The 21,268-nt window shown below is 37.7% G+C and overlaps 1 protein-coding gene across 3 annotated transcripts in view; it reads left to right on the forward strand.

The window, feature by feature from the left end:
• LOC113226206 overlaps positions 1-21,268 on the forward strand; it is a 100,698-nt gene that overhangs the window by 22,218 nt on the left and 57,212 nt on the right. For all 3 annotated transcript variants that reach the window (XM_026458742.1, XM_026458744.1, XM_026458745.1), the window contains exon 8: positions 16,622-16,698. In XM_026458742.1, coding sequence (XP_026314527.1) covers positions 16,622-16,698 — 77 coding nt within the window. The remainder of the gene's footprint in view (positions 1-16,621; positions 16,699-21,268) is intronic.

Here is a 21,268-nt window from a genome sequence, read left to right on the forward strand (position 1 = left end):
TCACCAATATATATTAACATTCTTTTGAACCATATTGCTTTTTTGTCGCGGAACATGAGGCCATAAACTCTGCTTCTGTGTTTTTGTTGCTTGGCTTTTGTTGGTTTTACACTTTGTTGGCGTTGTGGTGCCCATATTATGGCGGCTCCATTTTTTATAAATACGTATCCAGTTAAAGACTTGCATGTACGTGTGTCTTTAGCATAGTCGGCATCACTGTAGGCTTTAATTTTATTTTGCTATGAATATGTATAATGCAGACCATAATCTTTGGATTCTTCCAAGTATCTCATTATTTTCTTGACATCATTCCTATGAGTGTAATTATAACTATTAAGATATCTGCTTACTAAACCGACTTCGTACATAATGTCAGGCCTGCTTGAAGCCGCCAGGTCCGGTACATGGCGGCTGCAAGCGCAAACCGGATACTCTTGTACTCCTCTTCAGTGTATGTGAGAATCAACAGGAATGTTATTATAATTAGCATCTTGCATATGAAACTTACATAGCAATCGGTCGACATATTTCGCCTGGTGAATGAAAATAGATGCTTTTGATTTTTCAATTTTCATCACACAGTTTCATCTCAAAATTTTCTTTTAGTTCACACAATTTTCTTTTAGTTTACCTTGTCGAGTGAATCTTTTGATTTTGACATTAGTAACCCGTCATCAACATGTAGTAACAAGTATACCTTGTTATTATTTACGTTTCTAATATAACACACATCAGCCGTCAGCGTCACTGTTCATAAAGCCAAACTTCATTAGTAAATTGTCAAACTTTTGATTCCAGCACCTTGGTACACACTTCAGACGATAAAGTTAACATACCAGAGAGTTGAGTTTACATACCAGATTTCAGGAGTCATGTAGAAGTGCGTAACTTTGGTGTCTTTTAAGAATTTAGTTTGCTGTGATACAAATCTGGCAAGTCGGGAACCTTCCTTAGTCCACATGTACCCACAATAATCCGTATGAGTATCCACAATAACACCAAGATCACGTTTGCTAAGGACCTCTGCTAGATGATTGTTATTTCTGAAATAAGGTCCTTGCGACGGTGTATTTTTATTAGAAAAAGTAATAAAGAAACATTTGGAAGAATTTAGCGCCATCCTATTTTTAACACACCAATTATTTATGGTATTTAGGTCATATTGTAAATTGTAAATACAATACGTCTTGACTTGAGTAAATTTCCCTATAAATTAGAGACGTATTCACAGACCTATACTAGTTTTTTGTCTCCGCCAAGGCCTTTCTGTGCTAAGCATGTCTTTCTTGTCTGGGTCCTGTTAAAAGTCTGTACTGCGGCTACGACGGTGTCTCGTACAAGGGGACTTGCTAGCTTCACCACGATAGAACGTGGCCCGCTTGACTCTTGGTGTTTCGTGGGTACTCTATAGTAGTTAACCAAATCATGCTTAAGTAGATCACAGCCGACAGTGATAAATAGGTGCTATGTTATATTTGTAAATTGTACCACAGAAATTAGTTAGAAATGGGCGTTACAATGCGTATATAGTTATTGGAACTATATATTGTGGCAATATCGAATACCCGATATCGTGTATCTTAGAAGCTATATATCGATATTGCTTCGTATCAGATATTCACTGAGTGGATATCAACGCGAAACCATTTTTTGTGCGTCTTCGAAACTGTATACTAATATTGGCCCGCATTGCTCTTGTAAAACTATATCCAATAATATATAGTTTTGAAATCTGATCTGACGGCAACGTATCAACGCAGCGCGCACGCGGCCTGTATCCATGAATATATAGTTCCAGATTCAGAAAATATATACTTTCGAAATCCGATTTCGAATATTCATATCTAGTTTCGATACGATATTCAGAAAAAGCTATATTACCCATTCCTAATTAAAACTAGGTTTATTTAGCACACGTTTTACAATCACTTCATATGGCATCAAAGAGAGGGAGAGGGGGACAATGGGCGAGGGGGAAGGCGATATCCGCTAAGTTTCAATCGTCACACCTCAAATTACAAAACAACGGGAAGATGGAGCATACGCAACAAAAGAAGTGAAGCTACTTTTCATTTATTGTGTGCGTAACAACTAGGAGGGGCACTGTGGGGACATGCGCATTTGTGTGCGTGTAAGATTGCCAGATGCAGCGAAAAAACTCCGATATTTCTTTTTAACGCACACGCTCTTCATAACCCCGCACTAGGGAAACCCTGTGTCGCGGGTGCCATGGACACACACATAGACAACCACAAAGTACACCCAAACTCACGAGAGAAATAAATGTAGGCCATACAAATATTGCTCCCGGCCCGGGAATCGAACCTGGGACCTATGCGTGGCAGTCCGGCATGGTAGCCGTTCGGCCATGGAGGCAGGCATATTCCTTCTTATAAATTTTTTTGATTCTTAACTTTGTTATCAATTCCATAGCATTGGCGATTATGTTTTAATTTGACAATATATATATACAATATATAATTATTTGGTTCCCAATGAAACTTTTTAGAACCTGTGAAGTCATGTACACACATTATAATCATTTTTGTATTTTATTGTCACGTTGTCTTACAACACCACTCTGTTCATGACATGTGCACGTAACAATGAAAGTTCTCTGTATCTATAGGGCTAAAATTTTAGCTGGTTTTGAACATTTTCTTTTATGTAGTTACATTATGGCGATTAGAGATTGGTTTGAGAATAATTTACGTAAATCTGAGTTACCTGAAAAACAATTTTGGATCGCTGTAATTGGATATTCTGTGTGTATATGCATGCATTATTTCATTTATATACAAACGTATAAATTATTCGATGCTCCTATGCATATTTACCTAATTTCAGGAAACTAATTTACGATAGAAAGTAACCACACACGTATTTACATTATTTATATTATTTTGTGTTTCGAGGGAATCTCAAAAAATATCGGGTAAATAAATTACAAAACAGTTAAATTGTAATTGTTAACCCCGACGTAATTTTTTTTTAAATCTTTAATTATTGTATAATATTAGCACGTAGGAACGTAGGAGTTTTACCGAGACGCAGATCAGATATCCGACAGACACGGCGTACCTCAGCTACCCCGGGTATACTCTGGAGCACTGGTCTACTTCTCTCGGTGATACTGACGACACTGCTTCAGAGATAAGTTTCCGCTTTTTCTTCTTTCCCTCCGTTGGTTGCCTGGGTTGTGGTTGTGGAACAGTGAGTTGGGTAGCAGCGGCAACAGCAGCGTAATCACGTCGAGGGGTCAACGTCCTTGCGAGTGACGTCTCCGCCGCCCGGGGCGGAAAAACGAGGGGCGGGGCGCGGGGAAACGCGCGCAGCGACAGCGGCGACAACTATTTCCAAGAAATTACTTTAATGACCGTTAGTGTCTCCACCTTAAAAATAATTAACAATGAAGGGAACGTAAACCAGGGAATATTCAGCACCCCAGGCAAAAAAACGCCCTTTGATATTCAAGCGATCAAAAATAAAATTAAGTAATATCACATTGTAAAGAAGCAAATGCCCACGCTTAGAAGTCTCTTAATAGATTTAACGAAAAGTATTGCATTCTCAGGACGTAGAGAAACATTACGCCAGATATGAATGGCCAATGGATTTGTACTTAAGCAAAATAAAAACCAACGTTCTCTGCTCATTGAACGATACGACATCAAAGCGTGGCGACATAAGTTATTGAGGACTATAGCTTCAAAGCATGAACAAGGTAAAAAATTGTATACCTAGATGTGACATATGTACATGAAAATTATAAACCAAAAACGTCATAGCTGGGGCCGTCGACACAAGGTGTTCTCGACAATAGCTCGTCAGGAAAACGATTCATTATCGTTCATGCTAGAACAGAAAATGATTTTGTACCAAACGTATTATTGGTGTTCAGTACAAAGTCCACTAAAGCTGATTGTCATCATGACATGAATGCTTCAAACTTTAATAAATGGTTGAGTAAAACACTGATACCAAATTACCCGTTACCGTTCCCCTTTAGGCGATAGCTGAAAATCAGTGCGTTGCTTTTGGGCAACACCCGCACTGAGCTATGGGCTGTTTGGCTTGCTGCAGCACTCACAACTTTTAATTAATTAGCAGATATATGTTGTTTATTGTGTATATTTATTTGATTTCTTACCTTTTTGTTATTTCGTATGTTTTGTTTTGCGTTTTTTGTCTTCTTGTTGTTTCATTTATTATTGTGTGTGCTTGTGGAAAGTCAATACTCGTATTCTATCTATCTATCTATCTATAAAATTTTAACGAACCGAGTGTCATTGTCATGAACAATGTCAATGTCAATGTCATGAATAGTTACCATACGGTACAAATAAATAAGGCACCGAACACCAAAGCAGAAATACAAGATTGGCTCCATTGCAATCACATTTCTTTTGAAGATTCTCAATCAAGAGAAGAACTTCTCTGCTTGACTGATAAACATAAACCTGAGCCCATCTATAATAATAATAATAGTAATAGTAATAATAATACTAATAATAAGAGCTTTATTTATCTGCATTAAATAATAATAATAATAATATATTTATTATCTATAAAGCTGAAGAAATTCTAAAAGAACATAGTCATGAGGTGTTGAGGCTTCCACCTTATCGTTGTGATCTCAGTCCTATTGAGCTTATTTGAAGTACAGCAAAACGAAAAGTTGCCAGTAAAAATATAGCGAGATCGGCACCAGAAATGGAAAAATTAATAAAAGATTTCTTTGACAGCATAACTCCAGAGGAATGGAACAAGATGGTGAAACATACAATTCACATTGAAAATAGATACAGAGAAAGCGACGGAATTACAGAGCAAACGGAAGATTTCATTATAAATGTTTGTGATGACGACTCTAGCGATTCAGATGAATCGATGGGAGTTGAGTATCTGGAGTCAGACTTTGATTAGGGCAGTGAATAATAAAATTTTTACAATTCTTATGTGTATACTGATGTAACAAATTACTTTGAAACACCATTCAGGGTCATTCCACTCATCTTAAAAAAATCTAATAGGTTCCTTAGTATGAGTTGTTCATGAGTAGACCCTTTGACTGCCTTTTAAGTTATGTGTTATGTTATGTTATGTTATGTGTTGACAAACGTGACTTTGGCGTTCAGTACATTTGAAGTTTTGCTTACCTACCTTATTTCTGGTAAACTATCTGGTATAACTTTGATAAACTTGGCATCGGCGTTTGGTTTGGAAACATGAGTGTGAGGATATGTATTTATTTCTAGGATTCCCATCTCAAAAAAAAATAATTAAAAGTATCAAAACTATAATTACTACTATGTACAGTATTACCAACTTATTTTTTTTTAATTTGCCGCGTTTTGTCAGGTTCATCTTTCACTAGCCAGACTCTATATTATAATATTGGCCATTCTTGAGGGGATTCAAAATGTCATCTACACGCGGCACAGGGAAATGATCAACTTCTAAACCTGGATTTAATGTCAGCTTTTAATCACCACATAGTGTAACTGCGTTAGCTGGCTTTAAAATTGGTACTACAGGCATGTCCCATTCATTCTGACTAACATATGTTATCCTTCCATTGTTTAGTAATCTATTAATTTCATTATTTACCTTTTCTCGTAGTGCGTAGAGTACACGCCGAACCGGTTAACAATTTGGCTTGGCCTCTGGAATTAATTTAAACTGATAAACTTCGCCGTTAAAGTTCATCCAACCTGACTTGAATACTTCTGCGAACTGGTCTTTCACAAGTTGTTGAGCGTTTGCAATATTTTCAACAACATTAATATGAATATTAAATAAATATGGGGGCCATAATAGTAATTCATTAAGCCAGTCTCAACCAATTACGAGGTTTGACGTGATTTTCTTGGGCACATCCTTATTGTCCTTGTTGTCCGCATTCTGAACAGTACTTCTTTCTCAAACTTCGTTCAGCTTTGATGGTTTTATTTCCCACATCAATAACATTGTGTCCACAGACCAAATTGATTGTGCCTCACTTGATTGTCGGTTATAAATGTACTTCTTTTGTCTATTTATTTATTTATTTATTTATTCAATGCATTACATGGGTAATATACATGTTCTTAAAGTAAATATAAATACAGGCATGTAACCCTGCAGGGCACAGCAATTAGTTATAACATAAAATTAAATTATATTTAATGACTAAACTTGTAAGCTATAATCTATAAAAAATAACATTTAATTTCAGTCATAATCATCAAATTAGTATCAAAATAATATTATATTAATAAAATAGAAGTAACAAGAACAAGGGTAATGATTAATTGTATATGTAGAAATAGATAAATTAAAATATTTTTATTCTTAACAATCCTTAAAAGTCTCATATAAAATTAATATCATTTGTTATTAATCATATCTTGTCAAATCTATAAATTAACATTTCGTATCAGTCGTAATCAATCAAAATCAATGTCTAAAATAAAATTATAACAATAGAATACAAATAATGGAGATAAAAGTAATAATTAATTATTTAAGTAAAAATTAGAAATATTCATTGCTAATAAATTTTTTAAATCACGTATATATTAATATAATTTGTTATTTATAACATCTTTTCTCTCGTCTTTGCTCTCGAAGAACTCTTGCAACGTGTAAAAACATTTTTGGACCAAATATTGTGTAAGTTTTTTATTAAAAGAATTATTGTTCACCTCATTTTTAATGCGTTTGGGAATGTTATTATATATTTTTATGCACATGGCATAGGGGCCAGAACTATGCATTTTTAATTTTGAAGGTTGAATTGGTATTCTTTGTCTAGGTCGTAGGTTTGTTGGTTGTTGTTCGTTTGGAAAAAGGTGTCTGTATTTTCTCAGGAATTTGCTAGTTTCTAGGATGTAAATCGATGACAGGGTAAGTATATTCAATTTTAAGAAATTTGGTTTACAACTTTCTGTCTGCTTAAGGTTGGCCAGAATTCTTATGCATCTCTTTGGATGTATAAAAACATCACCTACGCCCGTACTGTTGCCCCACAATACCACTCCATATCGGAGCCACGCGTCAGCATACGCGTAGTATGCACTTAGAGCTGTTTTAAGGTCGGTGGTCTTTTTTAGTTCTAATAGGGCATAAGTGAAGCTAGCCAATTTAGAGCATATTTTTTGAGTATACACCTTCCAATCGACATGAGTATCAATTTCTAGGCCAAGGAGTTTGTACGTGCCTACGCAATCTACAGCTATGTCGTCAAATGAAAAATTATTATTAAGGTTGCTCCTTTGGTGAGAGTTGAATTGCATTAATTTAGTTTTGTCGATATTTAATTCTAGGTTGTGGATTGTGAGCCAGTTAGTCACTTTATTTACAATAGTATAAATGTGGGAGTTTAATGTGTTACCGTCGTCTTTAAGCGGAAATACAATGGAGATGTCGTCTGCGAAGAGGACGCAGTGTTCATCAAGCATTTTGGGTAGGTCATTTATATAAATGATGAACAACAAACAACCGAGTACACTGCCTTGTGGAATGGATCCCAACATGTGAGTATTGGCAGATTCCACATTATTTATCGATCTTGAATGGGGGTTATGGTATTTTATTTGGACAAATTGTTTGCGATCGGAGAGGTACGATTGGAACCATTTATGTGCCAAGCCTCTTACTCCTATACCGTACAGTTTTGTTAATAGTATTTTATAGGGCACCTTGTCGTATGCCTTACTCATATCAAGTAGAATACCGATTGCATAATTTTTATTATTTATTATATTAAGTATTTCATTTATGAACCTATATAGAGCCAAAGTTGTTGATCTGTTTTTTCTGAAGCCGTTCTGACATTCACTAAATACGTTGAATTTTTCGCAGAAATAGTGTAGTCTATTGGAGACTGTGATTTCGAAGATTTTTGCAAAAGTAGGTACCAATGCGATTGGCCGATATTGAGATGGATTGTTTGTATCACCTTTTTTATGGATGGGGATGATTTTTGATATTTTTAATGAGTTAGGTACAGTGCCTTTGTTAAACGATTAATTAATAAGGAATGTAAGTGGAAGAGCTAGTTCATCGGCGCACTTTCGTATGAGGGAAGGTGGAAACTCATCGTGTCCGAAACTTTTTTTATTTTTTAGATTACGGATGGTCTTGTGTACTTCATGTTCGCTAACAGGGGTTAAATAAAAAGAATTTAATGGGCGATCGATAACCGGCTCGCCATGCGCTTGGCCATCTTTGTTACCATGGGACGAAAATTATTCATTAAATATATTTGCTACTGTTTTAGGCTCTTCTACCTGTTTATTTTTAAATTTTAGTGTAATATTTTTAAAAGTGCGCTTTGTTGCTTTGTTTGTGTGTTCTTTTATTACTGTCCACATAGCCTTAACAATGTTTTTTGATTTTTTATTCTTTGTATATATTGTAATTTTTTTGATTTAATTACAAGACGTTTTAATATATTTTCATATTTTTTGTAATGTCTATTTAATATTATGTTATCGGTCTGAGAAACTAATATTTTCAATAAAGGTTTATGTTTACAAGATTTTTTAAACCTGTAGTCAGCCATGTCTTTTTTGTAGAGTTTCGGATATTTATTTTTTTCAAAGGTATGGTTGTATTTAGTAGATGGGTTAGTGTTTTTAAAAAGTTGTTGTAGTTTTCGTTGACATTTTTATCTGGTAAAATAACAACATTCCAGTCAATTTTTTGAAGTTTTAACCAGAAGTAATTTAGGTTTTGCGCGTTGAATAATCTTCTCTCGTTATACCATGTCATGTTTTCATTGCTGGGTGGTGGCAGTGAAATCGAAACGCCTTTGTGGTTCGACAAACCTAGTTAGTAGTTCATTTACGGATATTTTGATTTCCCTGGCATTGAAGTTGGTAAAAACCAAGTCTAGGCAAGTTGCTGAGGTAGATGTAACACGTGTAGGTTCATTTATGTGTTGTTTAAAGTGATAACTCTTCATATGGTTCAGTATTGTTCGAGTAAGTTTAGTTTTATTTAGAGAATTGATATTAAAATCCCCTCCTATAATAATATTTTTCCGATTTTCTGATAATACGAGTTGTTGCAAGAGTTTTTCTGAAGAGCTATAAAAAACATTAAACTCTCCATTTTTTACAGGCCAATATATCACAATTAGTAGTGTATTTAATTGAGTAAGGTCACTCGCACAAATCTCAAAAATACGTTCAACACTCAATTTTACTATGTCTTTCCGTTCAATAAAATCCTTCAGAATTATGTCTACAAAAGTACGAGGCAAGAATAAAGCCGTTTATTTTTAACAACTCTATCTTCCTTGTGGTTATCCATGTCTCAGTGAAACATAATGCTTGTAGATTTAATTCTTCTGTGAGTGATTCAACTAGATGGGTTTTACCTTTAAATCAAATCAAATCAAAATCTTTATTTCAGACAAGATATCCATAAAGTGTTAGTAACAAAATCCTTACCATCTATGTTAATAAGAGTTATCTAGAATGTACAATGTATCCTTATCCACCTATACAATATGGGCCCATCGTTCCTCTCGGCCACTGTTCGAAGAATGCCACTGGCACTGCCCCGCACCCTGCGCATCAGGGATGCCACCCGCTTCCGCAAAATGGAGCTAAAACCGTCCACACGCGCCTCGGCAAACATTCCTGAAGCGCTACAGTAGCGCGGCAACCCCAACAGCATTCTGAGGGCGTCATTGTACTGGACGCACAGGGCGCAATACGCTTTCTGTGTATACTTGACCCACAAGCTGCACGTGTAAAATGATTGGCAAAATGCCTTAAAAAGCGTGAGCTTCACGTTTGTAGTACAGCGTGCAAACCTGCGGGTCAACATATTGCACCTTACAGCCAACGCCCTGCGCTCCCTGTCCATGTCCATATCATCAGACAGACTCTCCGTCACCCAGTGCCCTAGGTACTTGAAATGCGAGACTCTGCGTAGTGGCACACCGCATAGCTTTACTGGCGGCACTTCACTAGCATATTTACAGCCAGCCCTAAAAATTAACAACTCGCTTTTGTTCACATTGTACCTAAGGCCATTGGTTTTTGCATACTCCTCACAAATGCTCAGCAACTGTCTCAATGCGCTGACAGATGGGCACAGCAGCACCATGTCATCGGCATAGCTAATGTTATTAACTATTGTTCCATCAATAGAACAGCCTATGCCGGTACCGCTGAGCCCACCTATCAGTTTATTAATGTACAGATTGAAAAGGCGAGGGGACGTCAACCCCCCCTGCCGCACCCCGCATCCCAATCCGTAATTGCTAGAGAACGAATCATGCCATCTCACCTGGTTGACCTGATTGCCATACCAATACTTTAATAAAGCAATCAAATCCGCAGGCGTGTCAGTCTCACTTGCCAGCTTCTCCCACAGGACATCATACGCCACCAAGTCGAATGCCCTCGACAGGTCTAGGAAACAGGCAAACACAGGTGTTTTGCGGTCCGTATAGTATTGAACGGTGTGCTTCAGACACAAAATTGCTGACTCAGTCGACAATTCCTGCCGAAAACCGAATTGAGCGTCATGTATATGTATGTGTCTAGCCAGCCTTCTGTCAAGCACACCGTCCAACACCTTTGCAACGATGGTAGCTAGCGAGATCGGACGATAGTTCCCCCTGTCGGAGGCATCCACTGTCTTAGATTTTAAGACAGGTACCACAATAGTTCTCATCAAATCCACCGGCAAGTAGGAGTGACCAATGCATAAATTAAAAAGCATGGCTAGTACTCTCGGTAAATGCGGCATGTTGCAGGTGCTCAATACTCAAGCCGTCATGTCCAGGCGATTTTCCGCGCTTCATGTCCTTAATTATGAGCCTAATTTCTTTAGCTTGTAACAACTCTCAAACACCGGACAGGTCGGCCCCAGCATCGAGCACCTTCTCCCCAGGTGCTAGCGAGGATTTGACTCTAAAGTGGTCTTTGAAAATATCAGCAATTCTAGCCGGCTCGCAATTACCCTCAACACTCACTGGAATGCTCGGCTTGGGTTTCATACTATTTGTGTCTTTCCAAAAACGTTTGAAATCCTTATTAGTGTGATGGGAAGCAAGTACTTCCATTCTAATCTGCTCTTGATTATTGTGGCACCACTTCAGCTTAGACTTAAAAAAATTTCTAGTCTGAGTCATTCTGTCATATATAAATCCAGAACGCGGTCTTCCATACAAATTCCACATTTGAAACCCAAGCCTCGCCGCCTCATGAGCTTCTTGGACATGCCTGTTCCAACCCGCGACATAGCCACCTCTTCTACGCTAATTCTCATAGCTGAGCTCCGCTGCTTCACGTAGCACATTAATAATGTTCACATATAACTTATCAATACGAGTTCTATGTTCTATATCGCTACAATAACGATCACTATATGACCGGAATTCCTCGTGAAAGTCAATTTCCCTTAGCCGCTGGTTGCACAGTTTAGTGTATCTCTCTCTTTGAATACAGTTACGAACTCCCCACATAACTTTATTTAGGGGTTTATTGGTAATTTTCTTCTTTAGCCATTCGGCTAATATCACACTCGACTTTCAAGGGAAAGTGGTCAGACCAGTAAACATAGTAACAAATTGCTACAGACTTAATGATTTTCAGAGCTGCCTCTGTGACTAGACAGTGATCAAGCCAGCGCCTGCAGCCATGAGCTTCACTAACAAACGTGTAGGCATCCGACCCCAGCCCCAGAAATCTCACATCCGCACAGACCCAGCTCTGTTCTTCACAAAAACTACACATTTCCTTATAAAACAACTCATTTGGGTGTGAATTAAAATCGCCTAATATAAACACAGAGTCCACCTCGCATATATCTATAACCGCGCTGATTTCACTTAAACATTCCGTGTATTCAATTAAGTTGTCAATGTCATCCGTAGGCATATATACCGAGAAAACTAAAAACGAGCACTCAGACGTCGCAACCTTAATTGCCGCGAGCCTTACACTTTTACACTCCAGCACTGATACTAGTGAGAAGGCACTCTTCCTCCACATAATAGCCACACCACCATGCGGCCTTCCACGGAGAGTTCCAGCAGAGGTGTCCACCGCAGATTTACTGGTAAAACCGAAATCTGGGTCTATACATCCAATATAAGTGACGTCATGAGGCAAGAGCCAAGTCTCCTGAAGGGCAATCACATCAGCTTGCCTACACAGCGCCCGAACACCGTCTACTGACCTAGTTACTGATTTACAATTAAAACTAAATAACACGGTAGTATTTTTATTTTCTATTTGATTCATTACTATTTAAAGTTGATTGCCTCTTGTAATCAATAAACCGTCTAAATGCAATGCCTTCCGGCAGCTTAAAAAAGTTTTAAAGCTTTGTATGTTCTGATATAAAATTTCAAAATTATTTACGAAAGATTTTTTTTCTTTTGTGGGAAAGGTGGTTGTTGTGTTGTCGAATGTTGTAGCTTGAGAGCCGTTCAACGACCTACGGTTTTCAGTAGCAGGACCTTTGTTTACATGCTCACTATTGAAGGTTTGGGGCTCTGTGTCTCGTCTGGATTCGGTGGCAGAAGTGTAGAACTCGCTGTATACTTTCCCATCTACTATTAATGTATCATTTTTGATAACTGCGTGGTGCCCTTCTTTACGAGCTCTACGGAGGCTTTCTCTGAGTTGTTTTCTTTTTTTCAGTAATTCTGGTGTTAAGAATTCAGTAATTGATAAGCCTGTATCTTTAAATAAATACTTATTTTCCAGGAGAAATTTTGTGACTTTTTTTGTCACTAACTCAATAACGATTGGTCTGTTTGTACTTTTCCTACCTATTCTTACTAGGTCATCAATGTAAGGTAACAGGTGTATATTCGTTACATCTTCAAAGATATTTTCGACGCGATCGCACAATTCGTTTTCAGTCTCCCGGTAGTTAAAAGGGAGTTCGTGCAGTACAATTCCCTTGCAGTCATCCTTATGTTTGTGGTCTTTTTCACCTCCCAAATAGTTAGTAAAAGAAGAGTCTTTTGGATATGTCATGTGATTTTTTAGTTCTTCAATTTGGGTTTGCATGTTTTTGCTTTCTATTTCCAATACATTAATGGTGTTATTTATTTCCTGTAGGTCCAATTTCTGTTTTGCCTGTTCGCATCGTAGACTACTCGTGTTTTTCAATATTTCGCTTTTCAGACCAGAAATAGCTATATTTACTTCAGACAGTATAAGGGATCGTAATTCTGAGAGTAATGTTAACTTATTTTCTTCTAGTTTCCTATCCAAAAGCTATTCGAAGTGGTCAATGTCAATGATATTTTTTGATTTCAGTATCTCCTGCTGGGTTTGGGAATTTATTTTCAGACAGCTATCATTTTGTAAAGTATCTCCAAGGATGCTAGTGTCGCCAGAGATTGTTGAGTCATCGAAGGTAAAATTCTGTTTTTTTCTAATTATAATATTGTTTTCATCTAAGGGCTGGTTTGTGATTTCATTTTCTCGTGGGCGGATAGGAGTGTTTGAATTATCTTTCTTTGGCATTTTGCATCGACATGATTGGCAAATCCAAGATTTCTTATGTTCAGTGGTCATAGTGTTGTAATACCGTTGGATGGAGACGTTTGCACATTGTAGGTCGTACTGGTTTTTGCACGATAGGCACGTTAGGAAACATCTGTCGGAGATTTTATTGAGACATCCTGAACAAGTGAAAGCCATTTCATTTATTATTCCTTCTTATTTTATACATTCATAGATATATTTGCGCTCTGGTTGAGCTAATGGGGATTAAAATTGATTTTTTTGTTTCAACTACTCTACGCGTCTAGACACTGGCTTGACTTTTCCTTGGTTATAGTAAATTTCAGATACTTCATTTGAACTGCTTGAATGTAACAAGGCCACTTCGATTGTTCGTGCTATTTCAATACATTTTTCTAAAGATAGCTCCGTTCCACTTGTTATAATTTCAAATTTTATCATTTTTTAATCGACACCTTCCATAAATTTTCCCTTTATTTTATCCTCGAAAAGTTATATTCTCCTGCTAATTTTCTTAGCTGTAATCTTGTATTTTTCGTTCGGTAACTGGTTTCTTTTCCTAAACTCGACTGTCTTCAAGGTCGATAACAATGGTCTGGCGTACCTGTTTTGCAGCAGTTCACACAAATCTTCATATGACTTCATATGTTGGTTTATTCGGTGCACATAAACAGGTTTTTTACTGTCTTTGATGTCATTTACCTCTTTAGCTCGCTTGGTGAAATTTTTCTGGTCCTCGACCGTGATTCGTGAGAGTTTCTACTACGTTTTGTTTTGTAATAATTACTAAGAAGTTTTCCCAAGTCAGTAACGTTCGCCCGCTTATTATGACTTATGTTTTCGTCTTGAAAAATTCTCGTATGTTCTTTGTCCTGATTATAAGCGCGATGTTTTCTTCTGCACTGAACCAATCTAATCTTTCTTCTTCCGAATGGCACATGACATTGTAAAAATGTTTTTATGAAAAAAAAATGAACACGCGGCCGCCGCCGGCCGACCGACACAACCCAAGATGGCATTCCTTTGTCGATCAAGAGTGCGCTTAATTTCACTTATTTTACCGCTCTGCTGATTTCATTATTATCACAGTTTTTGTATTTGCGTTCTAGTTTTCGTCCCCAAATTACTAGATAGATTGATATAACAAAAAGCTAGATAACCGTTTTTAAATTCTCAGTTTAGTGTTCAGGAACGCACTGTATTTCCAGGTTGCGTTCACGGGACTGTTGTTCAAAATGGTTTACTCGGGCCTTTGAGTCGGTGACTTCGGAACGTAGAGTGCAAATCTCAACGTCCTTTTTCCCATTCTCAGTTGTGAAGTCACGCCTGATTTCACTAAGCAAGTGAGGCAACGACTCTTTGAGATTCGCGCGCCGCACTTTGCATACAATTTCTAGAAGCGCTGTAACCGCGCAGCGGCCGCACGGCCTATTATAGAGATATGGTATTATAGAAAATGTTAAATAACACCCTGCAATATAGGATAGCAGTTCCGCCAGTTTTCCCAATCGACTGGATAAAAAAGTCATGGAAAAATTTGGTCGCACTTCAGCAGCGCGACTGTCGCGTGGCCGCCGCGCGCATGCATCACGGCCGCTGCGCGGCTGTAACGCTTCTAACAGCGGTTAATTTGTACGCGCCCTTAGATTGAACTTAGTTTTCAACGAGAAATGAACACTAAGAACTTTAATTCGGAAAAAAAATTGAGAAAACAATAACGACAGTGACAGAGTTGCCAATTAAACCATGTTTGTCATCCTTCTAGGATATTGTTGTATTATAATATCGTTCAAAATGACATTGAAATTAAGTTAAGCAAACAGGGCCGGAGTTATGGCTTTCAATTCATTTCACTAAATACGTTATATCTTAAAAAAGCGTTCTCTTCTAAATAAGTGTCAATATCTTCCCTTTCGATATTTGTAGCGACAAATCTTGACATACGAAATAAAACACCACTTGTACATGCTCGTCGAAACGCGAAAATGCTCCAACGATCAAACGCTTCATCGAAAACGGCCCATTTAAATACGTCAAGTGGACCATCGTGCACGCTTACTGCAAGGTCCCGCGCCTCTTCCACTGGATGGAGCGCTCAAATGCCCGATGCATCAAATGCCCGATGCATCTAAACGCCGCTGCGAAGACACCTCGGTACAAGTCTGCATGTTCAGTAGCGCAGCGTGCACGTTTAAAGTGTCGCCCGCTGCACTTATTTTTGCTTTATCAACACACATACGTCCTATGCTGTGCATAGGAGTGATAATATAATTAGTTAATAAAGGAATTGACACATAATTTGGAAAGACTAAGTTTTACAGTGCAGATTCCTATCGGAAATCGAACCTGGCCGTCGCACCTAAGAGGCAAGCATTCTCGCAACTAAGTTATCACTACATGACAAAAAGGTATTTGGTCACGGTTGACAGTCAACTGTGACCATGGGACCTGGTAAAGGCCCCGAAACGTTGGTTTGTTTTAAAAAACAAATATACGCGATTTATATCCGGAAAAATAGTTTCATTTCCTAAATACAACAATAGCTCAATCAAATCGCGAAGCATGAAAAGGGAATTATTTTTTGACAATTTCTTTCGCTGTCGTCAAATATCGATCGTCATGTATAAGCCATATTCAAATTACAGCGCCATTCTATAATATGATTTTTTGATATTTTGACGATCAAATTGATTGGTTATAATTTTAGGCACGTAGACAAGATTAATTAATGATATTAGTTAGCATATGCTTTGGGTACAAGATAATTGTATACACCCCGGCTCGTTAAGGAGTCAAGTTAATTTTTCAATTGTTTCAATGTTTTTGCTACACTTTGATCACACGTTACTTTATTGAGTACCTAAAGCAATGTGTAGGAATTTGTAAAAACTACTTCCTGTGTAAAAACTATGCAACCGTAAAAACTACTTGCTCCAAAATATAATCATCGACATAAGATAGCTTTTCATGTTAAACAACCAACCAACATTAGTTGTTGTTGTTAGAAGAAACTGTGGTTCTGACACCATTATAAGGGAACGTCTATTAATCTTGATTTGAAACCAAATACATCAACACCGGTTTCAATACCGGTTATGTGGTTTGACGTAACGTACTTACAATTGTTTCAGAGACGAGTGCCCGGAAAAAGCCGACCTTTACAAGTGGTACAAACGATGGTTCATACTGTGGATTTTTGATATAAAAGGTACGATATCTAAACGTATTGTCTTTTTGGTCGAGTTATTTTGTATCAATAAAGGTGTAAATTCAGGTCACGTGCTCTGTAGTGGGATTTGGATATGCATCTGTGGGACAGCCTTAGGATTCAGGTACACGGCACCGGTGCCGCACCGCAACACTGTGTACACATATCAAAACCGCACCGTAGCCGCACCGCCGTCGCGCGTAATCACGCCGCACAGTTTCCGCGTTGAATAGATGAGTAACGATTACACGGTAGTAGATATAGCAATATCGACGACGACGAGTTTGCATCGTCGCGTTTCAATAGCTCTCAACGTCTCTTAAAACTCGGACCTTCTGTTTCGTCTTAACTTTTTTCAAAGACGGCTCTTTGGAAAAATGTTGATTTTCTTAGGACATTTCTTTTTTTTATGATGCTCGCGTGAGATTTGAACCCGGGTCACAGATTACATAGTAGTTCCCCGGGTCTGCGGCGGCGTCTCAGACAGGCGTTCTGCCATCGCGCCAAACCTCAGTGAGCGGACGCGAACGAATTACGCAGCACTATCTACAAGTGTGGATAGCGTACCAAGCACCAGGAACTCTTGGAGAGCTGAGCAAACGTCCTCTATGTCCAAGCTCGTCAAAGAAGTTGCTGAATTGAAATCCTAACTTCACCAAAATATAATCACAACGTCAGAGATTGGAAAAGGTATGGAATTATCAATCAAAGCTACGACGATATGAAGTCCAAGATTTCATGAAGAACCTGAGGCAATCCTGCAAGGCGCTGTTTGCTGTACATTGAATAATGTCCCACCACTTGCAATATGTTCTCGAGGTCATTATGTACACGCGGAGACACTTAGCACGATTTAGGCGAGTGAAGGTGAAGGGTGGGTGCCTCGGTCGCGCAGGACAACTCCTGCCAGTACCGCGTCGCACTGCACTACACAAGAAAGGACCTACTACGAGCACCTACCGGCCAAACTAAAAAGTGAATGTTGTAAGGAGGTGTTCAGGCGCAAGCTGAAGAACCTGTATTGGAAAAGTCCCTTTACTCAGTAACATGAATTTGACATTTACCTTATTATTTATTATACTTTAATTTACATTTATTAGTAGCTGGTTGAAATTTGTATTCTGTATTTAAGTAAGAACTATACGTTAAAGAACAAAGTGGCTTAAAAACTTTTTTACAATGTCGTTCACTAATGAGACGAGCAGGGAGTCATACCAAAATAAATTTTACGGCTCACTGGTTAAAGATTAAGTTTGTTTAACAATTTTCTCCACATTTTTGTGCTCAGAACCAAAATGTCGACGAAGTCGACTTGAGGGGTCAGGTATCTTTTGTATATGACTGTACTTGAGTAACTAATTTTCAATACGTAAAAACAAGTCATTTAAAAACAAGTTCGCCTTCTTAAGAGGTTGTCCAAAGGAATCACCAAATAGGTCAATGTCATAGCGGTCAGCGAGCATATTGTCGATGAGCATGAGCGCCCGCGCGGTGGGCCCGCGGATTACTTTATCAGTTTAATCTACAGGTCAACAAAGTTTCTCGCTGCATGGAGACGTGTATAAACCGTATCCGTAATATATCCGATCGATCACATTTTCGTACCAACCTTGTTTTCATAGAAAATAACAAGAAACAATTTTATATTATAGTCGCAGCAAGCGCGGCGCGGGGCCACTATCCCAGACTCGTCTCAGCTGATGCGAGTCAGCACATGAATACTTTAATTTCTCCAGGATGTCAGGACTGTCCATTTTGTTGTGTACGATTAATAGGTAAAATATACAATGCGTGTCCATTTGCGCCTAAATTCAAGCGATTCTAAATCAACCATAACTGTTACAAACAAGGAGGGGTAGAGACACGGATAATACCCGTTCTCGATAATACTCGTTCGTAGTTCTCTTGTACAGCCATCGAGCGAATTTATGTTGTAGTCTTTGCACTATAAGGTTACATTTATTTTCGTGAGGATCCCAAATGATAGTACCGTACTCAAGTTTACTGCGAACGTACGCATTACACAAAACTTTTGCTACTCTATTGTCCTGGAATTGTGAAGCAGTTCTCATAATAAAACCTAGGGCTTTGCTAGCTTTCTTGCACATTTCAGTCACATGAGTATGAAAATCTAGTTTGACATCTAATACTAGTCCAAGGTGAAGAATATTAACTCTATCCAAAGGAGCGTCATTTAAAATATATCTACTAAGCAGAGTAGATCGTTTCCGCGTAAAGGTCACCTTTAGGCGTTAACGACCTGACACTTATTTTCGTTTAGTGGTAATCGATTAACCCGACTCCACTCGGCCACGGCGTCAATGTCAAATTGTAGCGAGTTAAGCTCATTCGGAGAGCTTTCATAAAAAAATATAATTTTTAATAAATGAAAACTTTATTTTAAATCACAATTTTAGTACATGTTATTATTGTCTTAAATCTGTCTTAAGGCGATGGGGTGCCCAAAATCGCTTAAATATGGTGTTTTTGTGTAAGTTTTTAGACGATAACATAGCACGTGGAACTTTGAAAATAGTACATCCTCCTGTAACACGTATCTTGAAGTGTAGCTTGAAATTCCTAGAATATTGCTTATTGTCATAGGTAATACAAAATTGGATTACAGCGAGACTCTGGTGGTTATTTTTTGACATATTTTTCTCGGGCAAACCAAACTTGCTTACTACCAAATTTGGTGTGGTTATTTAAATGGAACTTTCTTGATCCTGACACTTCATTTGTTTTAAATAAAAGACAATAACAAATTTACGAGTACAAAATAACTTTCGCCTACTAAAGTACGAGCTAAATATTTGCTTGTAAATTATGGACAGGCACTTAACAGTGTGGAAAAATCAATAAATTAAAAAAAAAAAAAAAAAAATATCATATACAAAAAAATACGTAAATAAGTAAATATAATGCACCAATTCGTTGAAATCAAAACAAAATATTTAAAAAATCAATTTTTTTACCATTAGGCGAGCATAAAAAGAAATATATTTTTGGTTGGATTAGAACCTAAAACACAAAGTAGTATTCAAAACAAAAATGAAATTATTGTTTGCGTCCTTGATTATTTAGTAAAATTGCAACGTTGAAAACTTCTGCTGGGTAGCTTGCGTTCGTGGGATACTTTGCCAGATCTCTGTTTTGACATGGTTTTAACAAATTAATTTATATTGTATTGTAATCGGCTGTCTACCGTCGAACACGATACTTATGAGATATGTAGTTGGACATAGTTATGCAAACTATAACCAACCCAGAAAATGTCACTTTCGAGATAATTAGATTTTTGTAAAAACAGTGTGAAGAAATAAATAGGTAAGTTATTTGAGACTAGAGATGCGCCGAGTACTCGTTTGCTACTCGGTACTCGGTGTACTCTACCGACTAACTCGGTTCATGAGAAGAGTACTCGGTTAAAATAAAGCATCACAGCATAGACATAATAAAGTAAAATCAACAATATATTTAAAATATTCAAAAGAGATTTATTACTAGAAATTGAAGGCAATTGTAACAATTTCTAGCAATTTAGTAATTTAAAAATAAATTTTACATTATTAACATTTAAAGTTTAACAAAGGCAAGTTATGATGTAGAATATGAATTTGAAGGAACAAGGTTTCTGCGCGTTCAGGTAATAGTCTGTTCCTTTTTTCTTCATACACATTACCCTCTTCGGCAAATAACCGCTCGCTATACACAGTGCTTGCAGGTGTACATAAAAACACTCGTACTTACTGTGCCAGTTTTGGATATTTTGTTTTATGCTCTGCCCACCATTGGAGAGGACTCTGCTCTCGCGACAATAAACTTTCATTGACATATCGACCTAATTCTAGAGCGACGGGGGCTTTTAGGATCATCGGTTTCCAGTTGCAATGAACCGAGTACTCGGCTCGGCAAATGTTAAACCGAGTAATATGTCTTCCCTCCCTCTTATGATATGGGGTCCTTCAAACGAGGCGTGAAGAGGCATATTGTAGGCAGGCAGGGTGGAGGCGGCTAGTGCAGTGAGGATTCCATCGCTGCACTAGGTTCCTTCGTGTTTGGATACCACTTTCCACTTAACATCAGGTGGAGTGGAGTCATTTGCCTGTCAGGTATAAAAAAAAAAAAAAAAAAAAAAAAAATTATCGGAACTCGGTTACTCGGTAAAACTTGTACTCGGCGCATAACTATTTGAGACAAACGATGTACTGTGGCAGTGAGAACGATATAGGGAATCTATTATATTATATAGCAATAAATAGAAAACATTATTTAGTTAACATTTATTTAGTTAACGAGAACCATGTTCTAGTTTTCGTAATGAAAACGCCAAAGATCTACAGTACTTCAGTACATGTGACATGGATCCGTTTAGCATATTTAAAAAAAGACATTCAAGAGGGTTCTTTTTAGCTATTAAAAAAATATTTATGTAGGGTTGGCACCCTAAAGGGCTTTTATTTTCTCCGTTTTGGCTTGGTATGTTGCCAAGATCTTTTGGGAGCGAGTAAAGGACCGTCTGGTGTTCTACCTAAATACGTAACTCAATTTCACTCGAGGTGTGGGTTGT

This window comes from Hyposmocoma kahamanoa, unplaced genomic scaffold (genome assembly GCF_003589595.1).
Source record: "Hyposmocoma kahamanoa isolate Upper Pololo Valley unplaced genomic scaffold, ASM358959v1 182, whole genome shotgun sequence".
Taxonomy (NCBI): domain Eukaryota; kingdom Metazoa; phylum Arthropoda; class Insecta; order Lepidoptera; family Cosmopterigidae; genus Hyposmocoma; species Hyposmocoma kahamanoa.